At 41.1% G+C, this 19,777-nt stretch overlaps 2 protein-coding genes across 5 annotated transcripts in view; one reads left to right on the plus strand and one right to left on the minus strand.

Moving 5' to 3' along the window:
* Positions 1-19,777, minus strand: part of dmxl2 (Dmx-like 2) — a 46,525-nt gene that overhangs the window by 24,222 nt on the left and 2,526 nt on the right. For all 4 annotated transcript variants that reach the window (XM_082549323.1, XM_082549322.1, XM_082549325.1 and 1 more), the window contains exons 2-15: positions 13,327-13,452; positions 12,991-13,062; positions 12,791-12,869; positions 12,470-12,614; positions 5,755-5,821; positions 5,482-5,654; positions 4,930-5,110; positions 4,627-4,807; positions 4,291-4,509; positions 3,919-4,190; positions 2,908-3,171; positions 2,476-2,705; positions 2,176-2,378; positions 1,539-1,660 (exon numbers count right to left, since the gene is read on the minus strand). In XM_082549323.1, coding sequence (XP_082405449.1) covers positions 1,539-1,660; positions 2,176-2,378; positions 2,476-2,705; positions 2,908-3,171; positions 3,919-4,190; positions 4,291-4,509; positions 4,627-4,807; positions 4,930-5,110; positions 5,482-5,654; positions 5,755-5,821; positions 12,470-12,614; positions 12,791-12,869; positions 12,991-13,062; positions 13,327-13,452 — 2,334 coding nt within the window. The remainder of the gene's footprint in view (positions 1-1,538; positions 1,661-2,175; positions 2,379-2,475; positions 2,706-2,907; positions 3,172-3,918; positions 4,191-4,290; positions 4,510-4,626; positions 4,808-4,929; positions 5,111-5,481; positions 5,655-5,754; positions 5,822-12,469; positions 12,615-12,790; positions 12,870-12,990; positions 13,063-13,326; positions 13,453-19,777) is intronic.
* LOC309717094 (uncharacterized protein) overlaps positions 6,484-19,777 on the plus strand; it is a 144,605-nt gene continuing 131,311 nt past the window's right edge. Inside the window, exon 1 of the mRNA XM_082551376.1 lies at positions 6,484-8,119. Coding sequence (XP_082407502.1) covers positions 6,888-7,880 — 993 coding nt within the window. The 5' untranslated portion in view covers positions 6,484-6,887 and the 3' untranslated portion in view covers positions 7,881-8,119. The remainder of the gene's footprint in view (positions 8,120-19,777) is intronic.

Genomic DNA, 19,777 nt, shown 5'->3' on the forward strand with positions numbered 1-19,777 from the left:
ACTGATGTAATAGTTGTTAGGTTATTTAAAAGCTGGCCTATAGCAAAAGTTAACATCTGTGAATAATGTGCGTATTTGACAGCTGCTGTTTTATGGTTGGTGTACACCTTTAAGCCAAACAAAGCCAACAAAGCAAAACATAAGCCTGATTTTAACTCAGTTCTTGGTCTCTCATGACAAATTCTAAAGTTCCGCAGTGTGAGTAATGAAAACCCAGATAGGTCTGTGAAGGTTCTCAGTCATCCAGGTCATCGTAGTCAAAGGAGCTTGCAAAGAAAAGCATCTGGACTTCTTTAAGTTACTTGAAGACGTTTCACCTCTCATCCGAGAAGCTTCTTCAGTTCTAAGGTCAAATGGTGGAGAGTCCCAGATATAAACCTAGTGGGAGTTTCCCCCCACAGAGGGACAAAAGGACCCCCTGATGAGCCAAGGTGTGAAAACGGCTGTGGGTCCCAATCAGCCAGGGTTTCGGGTGAGCTCATTGTGAAATCTGGCCCCACCTTATCATGCCAATTCCTGAGGTCAGATGGCCCAGGATGTGACTGGGTGTTAAGGCGTCTGGGAAGGGATCTCAAAACTGGATTATAGATGGCAGACAGTTGGTGTCGTAAACCACCGCCTCTGTTCAAAGATGGTCGCTCACAGTGGACATAAATGGCTTCTTTCACTCCTCTTTCAAACCATCTGTCCTCTCTGTCCAAAATGTGAACATTGGCATCCTCGAAAGAGTGTCCTTTATCCTTAAGATGCAGATGGACTGCTGAGTCTTGTCCTGTGGAGGTGGCTCTTCTGTGTTGTGCCATGCGCTTGTGAAGTGGCTGTTTGGTCTCTCCAATGTAGAGGTCTGAGCATTCCTCGCTGCACTGTACAGCATACACCACATTGTTAAGTTTGTGTTTTGGCGTTTTGTCTTTCGGATGAACCAGTTTTTGTCTGAGTGTGTTGCTGGGTCTGAAATGCATCCAAGGATGTTATGCTTGGAGAAAAACTGGTTCACATTTTGGACAGAGAGGACAGATGGTTTGAAAGAGGAGTGAAAGAAGCCATTTATGTCCACTGTGAGCGACCATCTTTGAACAGAGGCGGTGGTTTACGACACCGTCTGCCATCTATAATCCAGTTTTGAGTTCCCTTCCCAGACGCCTTAACGCCCACTCACATCCTGGGCCATCTGACCTCAGGAAATCGCATGATAGGGTGGGGCCAGATTTCACAATGAGCTCACCCGAAACTCTGGCTGATTGGGACCCACAGCCGTTTTCACACCTTGGCTCAGGCGATTAGAGGATCATAAGGGGATCCTTTGTCCCTCTGTGGGGGGTTACTCCCACTAGGTTTATATCTGGGACTCTCCACCATTTGACCTTAGAACTGAAGAAGCTTCTCGGATGAGAGGTGAAACGTCTTCAAGCAACTTAAAGAAGTCCAGACGCTTTTCTTTGCAAGCTCCTTTGAAAACCCAGATACATTCACATAAACCTTAAATGAAAACTATGACATTGCAGTGAGCAATAACAAAACAGTGCATATATACTCACAGATGTTTCAGGATCTGACAGCTCATCCAGTAGTTTCCTGGCATCCACAACAGCTTGATAGAGACGCAGGTTTTTACCATCTGATGCCACGAAGCAGGCACTGGCACTGTTACAGTAAGTTCCTGTTAGACACAACACAAAGATTGCAGGCTTAATATTGGGCAATGCACATAACTCTGAAGGACACTCATAAATGGAGCCATCCAAGAAAACTTCTTCAAAGAGCAATAATCGGGACAAACTAGATTGAGAATGGGTTTGAATTAGAAAGGGTATATTTTTTTTTCCTTTCAAGACTTATGGCATCAGTATCAATAAGACAGAAGAACACTGCATTTTGACCGCAAAGCTGGAACATACTGCTGATTCGTTTGCTACTGCTGGAACTGAGTAGCTGTGACAGTTGTTCAGTATTTCCTGAGAAATTCCGAGAGAATATCCTCCTGCCACCTGGACAAAAAAAATAACTAAGTGCAGCAAGAGTCTCAGCAAGAGTGAAAATGTCCCTCTTAATCAAAATTCTTGTTATTAAGCTACTACTACTACTAATACTACTAATACTACTAATAATAACAACAACAAAACAACAACAACAACTCAAAAATCAGCTTTATATAAAAATGTACGGTATATTTACCAAGTACAGTGCTGGGTACTAGCGTGGGTAGCCAAGCAACATTGCTGAAGGCAGAGGTGTGCAGAGAGTTGATACGGGCCAATTCTGAGACGCCTCCAGTGCAGGACAGGGGTCCAATGTGGTCCACTCGCCACAAAATCAGCTCACTGTAGATGGCGTTGGGGTCATGGAAGGTCCTTGTAGCTGCATTACGAAGCTGCTTCCTTAATAATGGATAACAGTTACAATTACTAGCCTATCACCAGCAAACTAAACCCATTATTGACGGCTTCAGTTCTCTACCTCTACTTCATGCTATACCTGGGAAGACCCTTTGGTAGGGGAAAGGTAGGAGGTTGCTCTCCTTCCAAACTTCCAGGGGCTGAGGGAGGGGTGAGCAGGGCATTGTGGTGAGAGGAGGTCAGCAGCAGCGGCAGCACTGTGTGACAAGCTTGGTCATTCAGATGGAAACGATGGCCGCAGTACCGAAACTTATGAGATACTGTCAGTACATTGGAGAAGTCAGAACGCTCTGCAAATGTCACAGCCCACTGCAGACAGAGGAATCAAAGCTTTTTGTGAGGGAAACAGAATATGCAAAAAAACATCAAATTATAGTGTGAACTGCAAAATGATAGATTGTCTGAGAATTGCGTCAAGCCTGTGGAAACATCTTGGGCTAAAGTGGCAATTTATCAAAACATGTGAGCAAAGCCCTCAGAAAGAAGAGCGAGGTTAACCTCAACCTCGTACCTGGTTAAGAGATCCATCAACATGCTTGGAGACCATCATGACAGCTGGACTAATGTGAGGGTTGGGAGGGGAGGTCACAGCAGCAGAACTAAGGCCAGCTGAGGCTGAAGCAGAGTGGGACACATGTTGGACTATCCTTCCCTGCTTGCCTACTCCAGCGCTTACACCCTCAGTCAAAGTGCAGGCATACATGAGGATGTTTTTACTCAGTGAGTTGGCATCTCCTGTGGGAAACGCCACCGGAATACGGGAGGAGAAGGACACCTGGAGGAAAATAAAAAACAGTTGCGAATATTTTCTTAGTGTCTTAACCCTTAAATCAACATAATAATTCAGCTTCCTAATGATATTCCTTTTGGATTACTCATCTGTGCTAAACCAACTCAAACACGTATTTAACTTGTATTGTGTAGATATGTTTTAATATTAGAGCATTAAAGTCTTTTCATACTCTACTGTATTTTTGCAGTCAATGCAAAAGGGATATTTTCGAACAAATGTAAACATCTGTGCAGCTGAAGCCCAAAATTCAGTCCTTTTAAATTTAATATCCTGTTTGGTCCTCCTTAGAGGAGTGCTGAAGTGCTGCTCTTTCTAGGACAGCCGGATGCTACAGTGCAAGCTTCTCGCTGCATATCAAAGTGAAAATTAGGTGAAAAATTACTTGGGCTCTAACTTTATTAAAATGACAAAGACTTCCTTCAGTAAGTTATAACAGCTTTTGCTAATTAACATTAATTCTGTGGGTAACTTGATAAAGCGCAGAGTACTCTCCATAATTCTCTATTGGAGAAAATGAAAAAAATATATTCTGAATGTCAAATACAGCTGGAGGAATGCTGAGTCAATTTATATTTGAGAAAAAACAGTCACACAATTTGTGCTGTGAGCAAGGTGTGTACGAGCAAGTAAACGACTGAATTCAATTTAAAACAGAAAAGTTACAATTTAGGAAAAGAGATTATGATTTGCTTGAAAAATGTTTTTCATATTCTGAATTTTTGCGCACACCTGAACCTGTCTGAAGATGCCCTGGTTGAATTCGTCCAAGTATTTTACATGCCAAACCAGGAAAGATCCATCCAATGGATGGATGGTAAACAGCATGTCTGGGCTCTTGTTCCACTCTGTGATCAGAGTCTCCATCTTCCTCTCTAGCAGCATGGAAGGCAGAGGCATGCTAGAGCTGGATCCTGGGGAGGATGCCTTGGTGCTTCCCTGCTCCCCTGACTCACCCTCTTCTCCTTGCTCTGAGGATGCTTTGTCAGACATCTCATCCAGGTCTGGAAAAAACAAACAAAAACAAAAAATTATTTAGTCTTACACGTGCCCTTTAACATGGTAGGTTTTAAGCAGCCTTATATATTGTTAGCCTGGTCATACCAAAGTCAAACTTCATAGGGGATCCTTCAGGATCCAAGGGGTCCTCAGTAGTTTGGTCCAGCTGTTGTTCAGAGAATTTACGGAGTTGCAGCATAAAAAGGTCCATGGATGAAGTGAAGCTAAGATCCTTATTATTGAGCCAGTGAACCACAAAGCCTCCGCCACCTGTGCCATCGTCTGGGTTAAACACTGCAGAGTCAGCTAGCACTGATGGGATATCTGACAGACAGAAACATGGCAGGAGCACAAATATTACACAAGCTTAGATTAAGTTTACAGCTCCATTCAATGTGCACATTGATTCATTTTAAAACCCAGTCCAACAAAAAACACTACCTGTGTTGGGATTAATACTGGCCGAGATATGGAAGTGACACAGGGCATTGGCATGATGAGTGATGTGGCGGTGAGTGTGTGCATCCTGTGTGCCCAGCTGAGAGGGCAGCAGCTCACTGTGTGCCACTAAAGCAGAGGACCGTCGCCGGCCACGGCGCAGATGTTTTAGGTGGTGGATTGACTAATTAGAGAGGGAGCACAGGAATAAAGGCAAGAGAACAGGTCTGTGTTATTCCTTTCTGAGAAATATTCCATTTTTTGGTCATTTATGAATTATTTCTGCTGAGATTGAACTAAGTGTACCTCCAAAGCATGTTGGATCTTGTCCTTATTGCCTGCCAGGCCTGGCAGGCTAGAGCTGAAGGACTGTGTGTTCTCAGTGATCTGTCCACCAAGCAGACTGTCTTCAGGTAACAGGGTCTCCGACCATAATCTACACACTCCATCCTCACAAGATGTCAGCAACACATTGCACACTGAACCCCTAGAAAATAACACAAGAATGTAATCGTCCTTCAGTAGTTCTTTTTTTGATTCATTTTGCCTTTATTAAAAATGTTCAGTCAAAACACATTTTAGGGACACAACAACAATTTCTTAGAACAAGAGTTAAGTATGCATACCCCATGACTAAAATAAAATTATTGCTGGATGCCCAGTTATTGAACCACGTTTTTAACCAAGTGCGCTGAATATCGTTCTGGCCTAGTAACGCATCACTCAAAGGAGGCAAAACCTCATTTTATAGCCAAAACATTATGTCTGGCTTTAAAAGACAACAAGCACGCACAACAAAAGTGGACAAATAAACACGTTTACAGCATATTATGTGTGTGATCATGTGTGCTTTCTTACTTGGGCATGTACTTGCTGGTCTTCCTCCAGGACACACCAGTGACCGAGCGAGGATGAGCCAAGTAAACAAAGGAGAAGTGAACAGGAAGAGGCTTTTTATCAGACGGGTCCTGGACCACCACTGCGGATCTCCAGCCAGTAGTGGGATACCAAACCTTGAGTAAACAGTCATCCTGTACATGTGCAGAAAATCATTATATAGGCAAACTGAGGTACAAAAAAATGTTTCAACAATTTGCCATTTATAAAAAAATGTTAACATGAATCTTTAACCTTTCCAATTGTGGCAAAATACTCTCCATCAGGAGACCACTTGGCTGCGTGGACAGACGCAGCGGTCCTAAAAGAAAAGGAAAAAGAAACAAAAACAATATCAGCTATTAAGGTTTCTCATGTGATGCCAAACACATTCCTCAAGAGCTGTTCACCACGTTGGACATAATGCAATCAATGGTTGTTAGGCAATAAGATTCTCAACTGGCAGGAAATAGAAGCTCCATCAGATTGAAAGCTCTCGTTGAGTGAAATCCGTCACAAAGAAAGTGCTATAGCAAAACGTCACTGAGCAGTCTATAGCAGCGGTCCCCAACCTTTTTTGCGCCACGGGCCAGTTTATGCCCGAAAATATTTTCACGGACTTGCCTTTAAGGTGTTGTGGATAAATACAACAAAATAAAACTAATACCAGTACCGAAAAAAATATTTATTCATAACACACGTGAAAAGACCCAGGAAAACAGAGTTAACGATGAAAACGATAACAAAATAACGCTGAAAACCGATAAAAACCCTGAAAACCTGAGCCTCAACTCTCGCGGCCCGGTACCAAACGACTCACAGACCGGTACCGGTCCGAGGCCCGGGGGTTGGGGGACCGCTGGTCTATAGGACTGCAACTGTAACTGAGAGCTTCAGCCATTATTTTCCCCAGCAACCACTTCCAACCTTCTGGGAAATACTCATTTCCCCCCCATTATTATAAATCCTCAAGTGATAATCCCCCCTTAGACTGTCTTGGTGCAAAACAAAGACATAAATCATGTCTCCTGGAAGGGGGAGGACGTATCACAGGCAGGGCACAGCGAGCTGAAATCTCTGAAACCGACTGGCCTTCACTTCCTACGAGACAGAGAAGCTCTTCTACCCCTGTATACGGGAGGAAACAGGACTGGACAACCGTGAATAGGAAGGTTAACAACAAACCTCCAAAACAACTGAATGTGAAACTGCAGAACAGATTTGCTCCACTATCAAAGGACCCTGGATCTATATCGGACAACCATCCATCTAAAAGCAGCGAAATAAGGTCTGAAAATCTGTTGAAAAGTGAAAGGCCACAGGGAAAGCTAAAGGCTAGGCCTGAAACTCTGATTGTGGGTGACTCTGCCGTAAAGGATGTACAAAGGATGTGCGGTAAGAACACTAAAGTCCTCTGCTTTCCTAACGATATGGTCAACAACCTGAAGGAGAGAATTCTTCAAATTGCAGATGAATATCCAACTGTGACAAACATTGTTCTGCATACAGGGTCAAACGATGTGTCCAAACAACAGTCGGAGGTCCTGAAACGGGACTTTACTGGATTATTAAATACTGTAAACTCTCTGAATGCAGCTGTATTCATCAGTGGACCTGTACCGCCGGTCAGAGGAGGAGACGAGAGATTCAGCAGGTTGTTTACACTGAATAAATGGCTTATATCAGCATGTGCTGACCACTCAGTGCACTTTATCGACAACTTTAATATTTTTTGGGAACGCAGGCATCTGTTCAAAGCAAATGGATTTAATTTTAACAAGTCAGGGGTGAAACTGTTCACCTCCAACTTGTTTTATTCCATACGTCATCCATCCGTGCTTGGTGCCAAGGCTGAGATAAACGAGGAGTTATCTCATAAAGAGGAACAAACAGTACTCCAAGAACAGACAAAGCCCAGCAGAAACCTTGAGGAGGAGCTCCATTTGCCCCCACCCGGGAAGAGCCTCAGAAAGGAGAGACATCCATGGCATCTGAGGAAGAGCCTCAGAAAGGAGAGACATCTAAGGCAAGAAGAGGGGTCCCTATTTGCCTCCAACTCTCTCAACAACACCAACGACCAGGACAAGGGACCACGACCTTCCCCAGTCCCCCAAACCCCTGACAGGCCATCACCCTCCTCCCCCTCCCTTTCTCCCTCCTCCCCACACCTGAAATTCACTGAGGAGATGATGGAGCGGGTCAATGCTGGGCTCAGATCTACCCCCCGTCCCAACCCCTTTTTGTCCCCCATAAACCCCCCACCAGAGCGGCCAAAGGTTCGCCATCGAGCCCCACCCTCAACAGAGCAATCGAAGTCACATTGCCCAGCCTCGCCCCCCTTAGTTCCTCTTCATGCCCTGTCTCCGCAGTCTGATGTGTGATGTGTGAAGGGTCCGGGCTGTGAGGATTATGGCAGTGATGACTTTTCCCAGGAGAAGCTGGGACCCTGTTTACTAGAAGGTTTTAAAATTTCTGTACTTTTAGGTGACAGGAGACATGTGGCCTGGTCAAAACACAGAGAGCTGCACTCTAAAAGATCTTTAAACATAGTAAACATACCTTGTGTGCCACAGACTGCTCCCAAACACGAGGGGACAAGTAATACCTCTAAAACACTTAAGTTGGCTTTATTAAACATTAGATCTCTAGCTGGGAAAACATTTTTAATTAATGATTTAATCACTGAGCACAGCCTTGATTTTATGTTTTTAACTGAAACTTGGTTGGACCAAAGTAACAGTGGAGCTGTTCTCATCGAGACGACCCCTCCTAACTACAGTTTTATCAGTGAGGTCAGGGCGAGCAGGAGAGGAGGAGGGGTTGCTGTCTTATTTAATGAATCATTTCAATGTAAGCAGCTATCTCCTGGAAGTTTTCAGTCTTTTGAATATGTGGCTTTACAGCTGAAGGCCCCATCCAAAGTTGTGTTTCTTAATGTTTACAGGCCTCCCAAATACTGCACAGACTTTTTTAATGACCTCAGTGAACTGCTGTCTGTGATCTGTGTTGATTTTGACTGTGTAATTATTGCTGGGGATTTTAACATTCATGTGGACAACCCTCAGGACAAAGGGACTAAAGACCTGAGTAACACTCTGGGCAACTTTGGGATGACTCAGCATGTAACAGAGGCCACACATAATAGAGGACACACTCTTGACCTACTGATCTCCAAAGGCCTGAGCATTTCAAAGGTTACTGTGTCTGATGTGGGCCTGTCTGATCATTACTGTGTTTTCTTTGAAAGTAAAATCTCAGCCCACACAAATATATCAACAACAGTGATCACAAAACGGTGTATAACTGAACACAGTAGTGCAATTTTTAACCAGGTCTTCCCATTAACACCTGACCTGCCCAGAGGGTCAGTCAATGAGCTCGTCAATAGCTTCAATGCTAACATGTTAAATGTAATGGACACTATTGCTCCCATTAAGGTGAAGGTTATCTCTGGAAGGAAAAAGTCTCCATGGAGAAACTCCACACTGGTGAAAAATGAAAAAAGAGTGTAGGAAAGCTGAGCGCAGATGGAGAAAAACAAACCTCCAGGTTCATTATGACATTTATAAAGAGAAACTTCACAATTATAATTTACAACTGAGGAATGCAAGGAGGTCCTACTTCTCTGACATCATCACTAAAAACAGCCATAATGCTCGGGTCTTATTTTCTACAGTTGACAGGCTAACAAACCCTCCTGTGTCAGTGGCAGCTGAACTTCATTCGACCATGGCCTGCAATGACTTTGCCAAATTCTTCACTGAAAAAATCCAAAAAATTAGACAAGCAATTGGTACATCAACAGCAGATCCAGGATATGTACTGTGTCCACCAAAAAACTGTTTAAACACCATGAAACAGTTTCAACCTATTAACAGCAAAGACCTGGAGGACATCTTAGGTCAACTGAACTCCTCCTCCTGCTGTTTAGATGTCCTGCCAACAAGTTTTTTCAAAAAGGTCTCAAAGACTTTAGAGTCAGACCTGTTACAGATCGTCAACTTTTCTTTATTATCAGGTGTGTTTCCAGAATCACTAAAAACTGCTGTAATCAAACCTATACTGAAAAAGGAAAATCTTGACAAGACACAAATGAACAACTACAGGCCGATCTCAAATCTCCCGTTTTTAAGTAAGATCATTGAAAAAGCAGTTTCTCAACAGCTCAGTTACTTCTTAAAACAGAATAATTGCTACGATGCCTTCCAGTCAGGTTTTAGACAGAACCACAGCACTGAAACCGCTCTGACCAAAGTGTTTAATGACATATGTCTGAATACAGACAGTGGAAAAATGTCAGTCCTAGTTTTACTGGATCTCAGTGCAGCATTTGATACAGTTGACCACAACATATTACTCAAACGACTGGAGAACTGGACAGGTCTTTCAGGAACTGTACTAAACTGGTTCAAAACATACGTAGAAAACAGGAAATACTTTGTATCAATAGGTAACTTCACATCTGAGCAGACAAGTATCACATGTGGAGTTCCCCAAGGTTCCATCTTGGGACCCCTTCTGTTTAACATCTACATGCTCCCACTGGCACAGATTATAAACAACAACAAAATAAACTATCACAGCTATGCAGATGACACACAAATATATATCACAATGTCACCAGGAGACCGAGGCCCTGTACAGGCTCTTGGTAAATGCATTGAGGAAATCAATGACTGGTTGTGCCACAATTTTCTCCAGCTAAACAAAAACAAAACTGAGGTAATAGTCTTTGGCGCCAAAGAAAAACGATTACAGGTCACCAGAGAACTTCAATCTATACATCTAAAAACCACAAACCAGGCGAGAAATTTGGGTGTAGTGATGGATGCAGACCTAAACTTAGAAAAACACATTAAGACAATAACAAAGTCAGCTTACTATCACCTCAAGAATATATCAAGGATAAAAGATCTGATGTCTCAACAGGACCTGGAAAAACTAGTCCATGCATTCATCTTTAGTAGGCTTGATTACTGTAACAGCATCTTTACAGGTCTACCTAAAAAATCAGTCAGACAACTACAGCTCATTCAGAACTCTGCTGCTCGAGTCCTCACTAAGACCAAAAAAGTGGACCACATCAGTCCAGCTCTGAGGTCCTTACACTGGCTGCCTGTCCGTCAGAGGATAGACTTTAAAGTTCTGATGCTGGCCTATAAAGCTCTGAATGGTTTAGGACCAAAATACATCAATGACCTCCTGACCCAGTATGAACCATCCAGATCCCTCAGGTCATCTGGATCCGGTCTTTTATCAGTTCCCAGAGTCAGAACCAGACACGGAGAAGCTGCATTCAGCTTTTATGCTCCTTATATCTGGAACAAACTCCCAGAAAGCCTCAGATCAGCTGAAACACTCAGTTTATTTAAATCCAGGTTGAAGACTCACCTGTTCTCAGCTGCATTTGAATAAAGCACCAAATCCACACTTTAAGCTTAAATTTCAAAACTTACATTTAACTACTGATTTTATCTACTGTTCTGATTTTATCTGTTTTGATTTTATATACTGTTGTTTGTTTGTTTGTTTGTTTGTTAACTAGTTAGTTAATTTGCTTGTTTTATTCAATTTTAAATCATGCTTTTTATTTGTTCTTGTTTCTAATGTCTCTGTAAAGCACTTTGAATCACCTTGTTGTTGAATTGTGCTATACAAATAAACTTGCCTTGCCTTGCCTTTGCACAGGTGTTTGCCAGATGGTCAAGGATCGATCTCTATTCCTGTGTGAGTGGGGTTTTATTCACCTGCTCCTACACTGTCACCATAATTTTCACACGTTCAACGCAGCAAAAAGTTAACCTCACATGGTTAGTGGTCAAGCGTCAGCAAAACCCTTAACATCCACTTCTCCATGGAAACAGTCTGTTTCTTTGTGCACAAGGTACTGTTGGTCGCAACCATTTCGTAGTTTTCTGTTAGTCATCATATGACAGTAACAGATGTGGTTTCATATGTCTGTGTCTACTCACACAGCTTAAGGCGTGAGAGCGGCACTGCCTGCTGACTCAGAAGACTAGTCTTCGTGTAAGGCCAGATGTGTTTGATAATCAGTAACTGATTGTAGGTTTTATGAGGGAAAGGGAAGATTACAGAATGTATTCTGCACAATGAAGTGATTAACTCTTCACTGCATAAGAGAAAATGACCAAAAAACGTTTACTTCCAAAGTAATAGTGAAAAAATAATGTATGCAAAATATTCAGCTGTTGCCTCAAAGGTACACAAACTAGAATAACTGCCTTGTTGCAGCCGACATCCATGTCTGGGCATGCTCATCATATTACACTGTGTGTTGTAAAGTGTTTTTGAAGAACATGATGGTCTGTGAACATTTGTGTGTGTGTGTTTTTTTTTTTTTATATATATATATATATATATATATATATATATATATATATATATATTTTTTTTTTTTTTTTTTTTTTTTTTTTTTTTTAATTTTTATTTTATTTTTTTTAAATTTTATTTCTGTTTAATGTTATCATCGATGACGATTTAATTCAGTTACGACCAGAAAGGGTTTTTTTGTGACCTTTGACAAACAAAATCTAATCAGTTCCTTCCTGTTTAGATTGGTGCCAAATTTGAAGAAAATCCCTTTCTGCATTTGAGTGTTATCATGTTTAAAAGGATGGGGCAGGTAGACAGACACAGAACCCAAAAATATAATACCTTTTCAGTGCAGAGGTCTAAAAATCCACCTCAACTTTCTCAAAACGGATTTTAAATAATTTCTAGATTCCACTTAAAATTAGACAAACTTGGCTGAAGAAAACATCTTCAATTCCACAAAAAGAGATAAGAGGAGGTGGGGAAAAAGTATCTGGTCTGTTCAACACTTAATTTACTGGTTAGTTAAATGTCAAGGTATTTATCCTAAAACGGTAGCTTTGTAAGGCGCATCACCCTGACGCAGCGAGTTTTGTTTTTTAATAAAACAGTATATAGAATGTAAGCCAAAACGCACTTGCACTGCCAGACACAGTTCCAGTCACTGAGGACAGGGTGGGGCTTGTCGTCAATCATCTGCCCCTCCTCCTCCTCAATCAGGGCATCCGTCAGTGGAGGTGCCCACAGCTGGAGTCGCTCGGTTGCTGCTAGGATACGGTTCCCTGAGGACACAAAAGCACTGTGTTACACACCTCATGTCCCACGTTGACTACTACACTACGCAGAGCCACATACAAACTGTGACTCTTACATAATGCACATGCTGTTTCAGCCAAATCAAAGGGTGGTAGGAGAAGGAGCTGCCTTTATCTGGTAATCATAGAAAGCATTTGTGTACCTTGTGGGTCCCAGGCCAGGTTGTAGGTGATGGCATCAAGGAAGAACTGTCCTGTCTTTTGCCACTGATAGTTAAGCTGCTGTTAGTGGTGGGAGAGCGACACACACCATGCAGTGTTAGTGGAACAAAGGTGTAATTAAATCTGCTACAAACTGATTTAAATCCTTAAATCTGCCTAAAAAGCTGGCGCTGGTACTCACCTTGTGGCGTTTATTTGGGTTGATAGAAAGAGGTTCAAAGATGCAGACTGTGTTTCCGTAGGATGCAGCAATCTAAAAATAAAGAGCTGTGTTCATCATCACAACATTACTCACCCCATCAGTGCTTTTGCACAGTCACTCCCACAGGAAAAAGGAAGGTGTGGTGTGGTGCAGGAGAGCGAAATGGCAAAGGAAGACGAGAAGTTGAAGACAAATGCAAACGAGGAAAAATGTACCTCTTTCCGCTCAGCATAATTGATAAAATCTTTTAGCCACAGGACAAAAAAAACTAAAGCTGTGTGTGGGAGTGTGTCTCTGTGAGCATTTAACACTTACCCTGCCAAGCTGGTGGGAGCACTCCACACAGCCCACCTGTATGTTTCCATTTTGAGCTCCCGGGATAATCTGAACACACTCAAAGTCACTAGCCAAGATCACTACGTCGCATCCTGAGCCATAGGCCTGAAAATACCAGAGTATAGGAAAAACAAAATCACATTTTAAGTCATTCAACAAATGTAATCAAGACACTGAGATTTAAAATTACAATAATTGCAAAATGTGTCTGGAAGCTGGAGATCATTCTATATGCAAATCTTTTCACTATGCTATTTTTACTACTTCAAATATTTATATGACTTGATTTTAACTACATGGACAATATATAGCCAAGCATATACAATATCTGCAAAAGCTGTGTCAATCACATGAGGCATGAAAGAACAGCTCAACAATTGGAAAGAGGCGTCTACAGGAAATTACATTCGTAGCTGAATGGTGGGGAGAAAGAATAACAACAGCGTGACTCTGCAGTCGCTGAAACAACCTCCTGATCTGTTTCTATTACACGCCGATATTGGTCATTTTTGGTTTTACCATTTATCACACTGAAAAAAATTTATTTTCCTGAAAATAAAGTGCATACACAGGACTGATCAGCCACTGCAATCATAATATCATTTAATGCACATATGTGGTGATTTTATAGCACTATAGCATGATTTCACATGATTTATTGAAAACAGCATTTGTGAACATCATTCTCATGTGGCACTGAATGAAAAACTGAGCCTTTAACAGCACATGTGACACTGCATCTGAACGACCTGAGCCTTGCCAATGCAGGATTTTTAAGACCAATGTTTGGGGATTTAAAAAGCTAATATTTTGGTACTGGTCAACATTTTGTTTTCCTTTTTAGATACATGAAACATATTCCCGACATTTGTTGGCTAGTTATTTACTAGTTTATGCTCTGCCTGACTGCGCTTAGAACAGCTGCTTGTTGTTTTTGTTGCATTCAGCACTGTTGCAAACAGGAAGGTTGCAGAGTGCCCTCTGGTGGACAAATCTCCACATATTTGAAGGGTGTTTCTCCCATCTCTCATTTAATTTTCATTTGTCAGCAGCTATAAATGCCAATACTGATTGAACTGAAAGTAGCTAATATCATCCCGCCAATAAATCAATCAGGCTCTAAAACAGAAAAGCATATGAGGCACATATCCCCAGCATCTAAGATAGTCTAAGACACATTTTGTGGATCATATTTCACACAATATTTAAAGAAAACTGATAAACATTGATGAGACAAAAATTTCACTGATCACATTCACCATTATATGCATGCTATCGCACTGCCGAATAACTGCTGTAAGACTAGTTTTAGTTACTTCTCATACAAATCAAATAAAACCAATTCCAGACAAGTTCCTTTCCACCTGCAATACTTAACCATGGGAGGATATCCATGGTGTAAAGTCCATACAGTGTGCATTTTTTGTTTCCTTTTCAGTTTTGCTGAACAGACAAACGTTCATAAACAAAACTTCTGCTTTCGCTCTCATCTTGGCAGATGAACAAGGGCGAGCCACAAAACTAAGTAATATTACATTGTAACTGTCACACTTTCAGTCTCATTCATAAATAAAACCAAAGAGGAGCTTAAAAAGTTAAATTAAATGTTCAAAATATTTACATTTTGTGTTTTAGACAGTGCATGAGCAACAGTCTAGCAGCAAGGATTTTTATACACTTGTGCAGACCCGGTGTAATACCTACAATATAAAGATTTGGAACATCGACTGGAAGGTAAATTGATATGATGCTGATTGCCAGCAGCTGGCATACATGAGCAGAATGACAGCGGCACCTAGGACACCAGCAAACTGGTCTCACAGCAGCAGTACAGTCAGGATGACGGCTTGTGTCTTTCATTATTCAGGAGAACAGGAGGAGACGCTGAGAACCACTAGGTCACACAAAACACGCTATAGCTAGTTATATAACACTGAGTGACGATCAGGGGATGAAGTTATAGTGAAAACTGTCATAGGACCATACTTGAAATACTATAATTTAAAATGTGAGTGACACGTAGAAAGGAATAAGGGAGGTGCAGTGTGTACTTCATTCTTACTGCGACACTTCCCTCTGAACATTACAACTGGAATTAAAAGCGGTCACCGTCACGCGCTGTCTAGGACTGCTTTGCACCCTCACATTCACATTTAGACACAACAGGACCTGGAGCTAGTGAGCTTAAATATACCCAAGTTAAAGAGGGTGACCCATCGTTGTTGTTTTTTTAAATCATCCTCAAATCCACATAGAGGGTTGGCATACAAAGGACTGCATTTTTTAGTAATAGAAATTTAATTCTGATATTCATGGTAAAAAAGCCAACACTTGATGCATTTTAATATAGAGTACTAAGCAAATAATATTTTTGTTATATATGGTGCTTTGTACTGCTTTGTGATTGTGTAGTGTGATAGTCTGTGTGGAAAGACACTATTAAAACATGGCGTTAGCACATCATACAAGATTAATAATCATCGCAGTGTGTGCTCAGCTTTCAAAGCTTATCCACATGCTATTGCTAACTGACAACTGATGCACTGCCAAATATGATCCAGGTGGAACTTGGCTCTAGAGTATATAGAGCCAAATAGATGGTGTACCAAACAAAGGAATCATTCTGAATTGAATGTCCCACACTGGTTTGGGACAAATACATGTATCGTTACCCTATGACAAAGACTGGCACCGTGTAACAAACAGAGAGAAGATTTAAATGGATAAAAAAACATAAAAATACAACAGTGTCACCATCATCAGGTAAGAGATTCTCGGTCAAATTATACCTCAGGTTTGTCTTTTATTTTGGTGTTTTTAAAGACTGAGATATTCCACGGTCACATCTAGACAATCACGTCTCCTGTCTATAGCATCTTTGGCCTCTGACAAGCATTACCTCTGATCTGTCTGCACGGCATTATTCGTGTGCAGAAGGGAAAGGATATTAGAGAGGCAGGGAGACAGATTCTAAGATTAAAGTAGATCAACTAAGAGATGTGAAACACTATGACTTAGTCAACAGTACATTTATTTAAATGGCAGTCTATTGCAAACACCACCGTTTGCTGAAAAGTCTAATCAATGTAATGCCCAGCTAACTTTTAGGATAGTAATTTGATTCAGTAAAAGATTAAATTAGGCGGCCACTGATTGTGTCTGAATATATTTGGATCATCACACTCAAGTATCTACAGCTTCTAAATCCACCGACTTAACGAGTGTGACCCTGATGGAGCTGCATTTCTTCCCTGTCAGACATATAAGCTGCTTATATGAAGAATGTTGCCGCCAATGGATAAATATCGTCTGTCTACTGACGAAAGAGCTGCAATCAAGCAAAGAAACAATAAACTGTCAGTTTTCTGTTAAATACAAACTAGAGCTGGGCGATATAAGATTTTTTCATATCACGATATGTTTTTTTTTTTCATTTCAGGCGATAACGATATCTATCACGATATAAGCCAAATAACTATATTTGTAAGATTTAAATGTGCCGTTGCTCACAAGTAAAATGTGAAATAATCAGCAGCTTGTTTTTATTTAAATATTTATTTAAGGAACATGAGACTTTTTCAGATAAATAAAGGCAAATATTGCAAACTACACAAAAGGCAGCCGCTAAAGCGTTTAAGTTTCAAAATAGAACAAACAAAACAGACTAAATTGTCAATTCCACTTAGAAACAAAATATTAATTCTAAAAATAAATCTTAGTTTGTTTTACAGAAGAACAGACAAAACTGACTAACTTTTGTCAATATCAAATAAACTGAGAACTAAAAGGAAATTCTCAATCTCTCCTTGTTGTATAGCTGAGCTTTTCAAACAGTTTTAACAGTTACTTTAGTCTGACAAAAGCCGAATGACGAATTAGCGCTTCCAGTCAGAGACTGAGGCTACGTCCACATGTACACGGGTATTTTTGAAAACTGAGATTTTCCGTTTCCGTTTTAAAAAATAATCCCGTCCACACATAAAGGCAGAAATGAAGGAAAACGCTGCTATGAACATGCCAAAGCAGCAGGTGGCGCTAGATTCCTAACCGTGCAGAAAGGTTGGCCAATCAGAAGTCTAGAAGCCTCGGTGGGAAAAAGTAAACAAAGCTGGGGCATAGAAGCAGAACCGAGTCGTATGTGTGGAGGGACAGTAACTGTGTGTATATGTAAGCATTTAAACACTGCAGAGAGTACAATTAACAGTAACAGTATTGTAGAAATTCATTTCACCGAAACAATAACGTGGCGCACAGTGTGACGTCAAAAAATGCGCACACCTTTGACGCTGCGTTTTCTCCGTTTTTCTAGTCCACACGTAAATGCAAAAACTGAGTTTTTAAAAATCTTCGTTTTCAGTGACGAAAAACGCCGTTTACGTGTGGACGAAAGGTGCAAACGCATAGAAAAATCTGCGTTTTCAAAAATACCCGGGTACGTGTGGACGTAGCGCATGCACCAGTTTATTGTATTTCCAGACTTGCTTTCGGCACAATTTACAGTGCACGCTACTCTGTTTTTTGTCAGACTTGAAATAGCCGAAATAACTTCACACTACGGAACTTCTATGGCTCTTCCGTTCGACAATCTCTCCGGCATTGGAACCATCATCTGTTTTCTCTTCGGTCACGCTCGGTTGATTTTTCTAGTCGGCACACTCATTTCCTCCATTACCCGGGCGGTACGGTGGCTGGCTGCTTCCCAAACAAATACACATGTGCGGCTTGGCACTTGTGCTGTACGTAACAAGTCACGTGACGTGACGCTGCGGCTGTGATTGGTTCGGCTCTGCGCTACTTAATTTGGATTGGTTGTTTTTTTTTTGTTTGTTTGTTTTTTTTTTTAAAGAGGACAAGAGCGGCGAGGTCTATCGCGATAGTTTAATTTTTCTATCGAGAAAACATTATACCGCGATACATATCGTTATCGTTCTATCGCCCAGCTCTAATACAAACTATGTATTTTTGAGCACTATCTACTTGAGAGTAGGGCTGCACGATTAATCGTTAGAAAATCGCGATGTCGATTCATACTTATGTGCGATCTCATTTCCAAATGACAACGATTTAAAAAAGAAAAAAAAAAGAAAAAAAAATGACGAAGACGCCGATTGTACCGAATTTTGATCCGGGACGTAATCTGCATGAAAACAAGCGCTCACTCTTCCTGCTCAACAAATGACAAGGGCGGAGCCTTATACCACGTGATACAGAAGCTGTGCCATGTGATGCTAAAATTAGCAGGGAAAAAAATAATGGAGAGCACGTCAGGGATGACGAGAAAGTGACAGGAGAAAATCCGTCCCGGTCAACCACCCAAACATCAATAACGGGACCCTTATACAGTGCTTCCCTATACCCGTCGAACTCCCGCAGCCACAAAGAAATTACAGAGGCTATCACTTATCACCTGACCAAAGATATGGCTCCCATCAACACTGTGCAAAACGAGGGATTTAGGAAAATGATCAACACCCTAGACAAACGCTACACAGTGCCGTCCCGCAACTATTTTTCTATTGTTGCACTACCTGCTCTATACACGCAGTGTGAGCAACGGTGGAGACGGAATTTCAAGCAGTACAACATTTTGCGGCAACAACAAAACGTGAGACATTAGTTGTTTTTATGTTTATTTATTGTTTCTATGTTCACTTTCAACTGTCACGAAGTTGATGTGCAGTTAATAAGTGCAATAAATATTTATACTGGAAAAGAAAATCGTGAGAGAATCGTGATCTCAATTCTAAGCCAAAAAATCGTGATTCTCATGAAAGACAGCGCAGGTATCTATAACATGTGTTATTACTGATAAGAGCTAAAGAAACGAGGGACATTTTGCCAGTCTCATTTTAAATGGTATTTGCATAATGACAGAGAGGTATTTGTTAATGTCTTTTAAAATAAAGGAGTGAATGTAATTGTGTTCTGTGGTAATGAAAGTAGATATGAGGAACAAAGTGAGAGATCACTTCTGCCTTCATTACATCAAATGCCACTTTTACATAATCACGTGATCATGTTCCAAAGCCCCAGCTGCTACCATCTGTGGCATATTTGTGCAAGCTAGCAGGACTTACAGTAAACATAAAAAGCTTTTGGTGCATTGTTTTCTTTAAAGGATTGATCAATTCTGACTTGCAGTAACCTGGTAAGTCTATCAGTCTGTAAGATGTTAACCCTTGCGAATTGTATGGCACAGACCTGTACTTTGACTCTTCCACTTATAGTCACATGGCATGGTCTTTACTGTTCTCTGCAGCAAGATTGCAAGAAAACAATGAATGTTTTAATGCCAAATACAACATCTAGATTCAATCATTCTTCATTCTCTCAGGTAGTCATAGCATATTCAACTGAATCAATGTAGCCAGCCAGGCAGGTTGCTTTTAGAACAACAGGGGACCTGTTTTAGTGACACTTTTTCTTCATA

Source organism: Aulonocara stuartgranti, assembly GCF_965226115.1.
Source record: "Aulonocara stuartgranti genome assembly, chromosome: 1".
NCBI classification, from domain to species: domain Eukaryota; kingdom Metazoa; phylum Chordata; class Actinopteri; order Cichliformes; family Cichlidae; genus Aulonocara; species Aulonocara stuartgranti.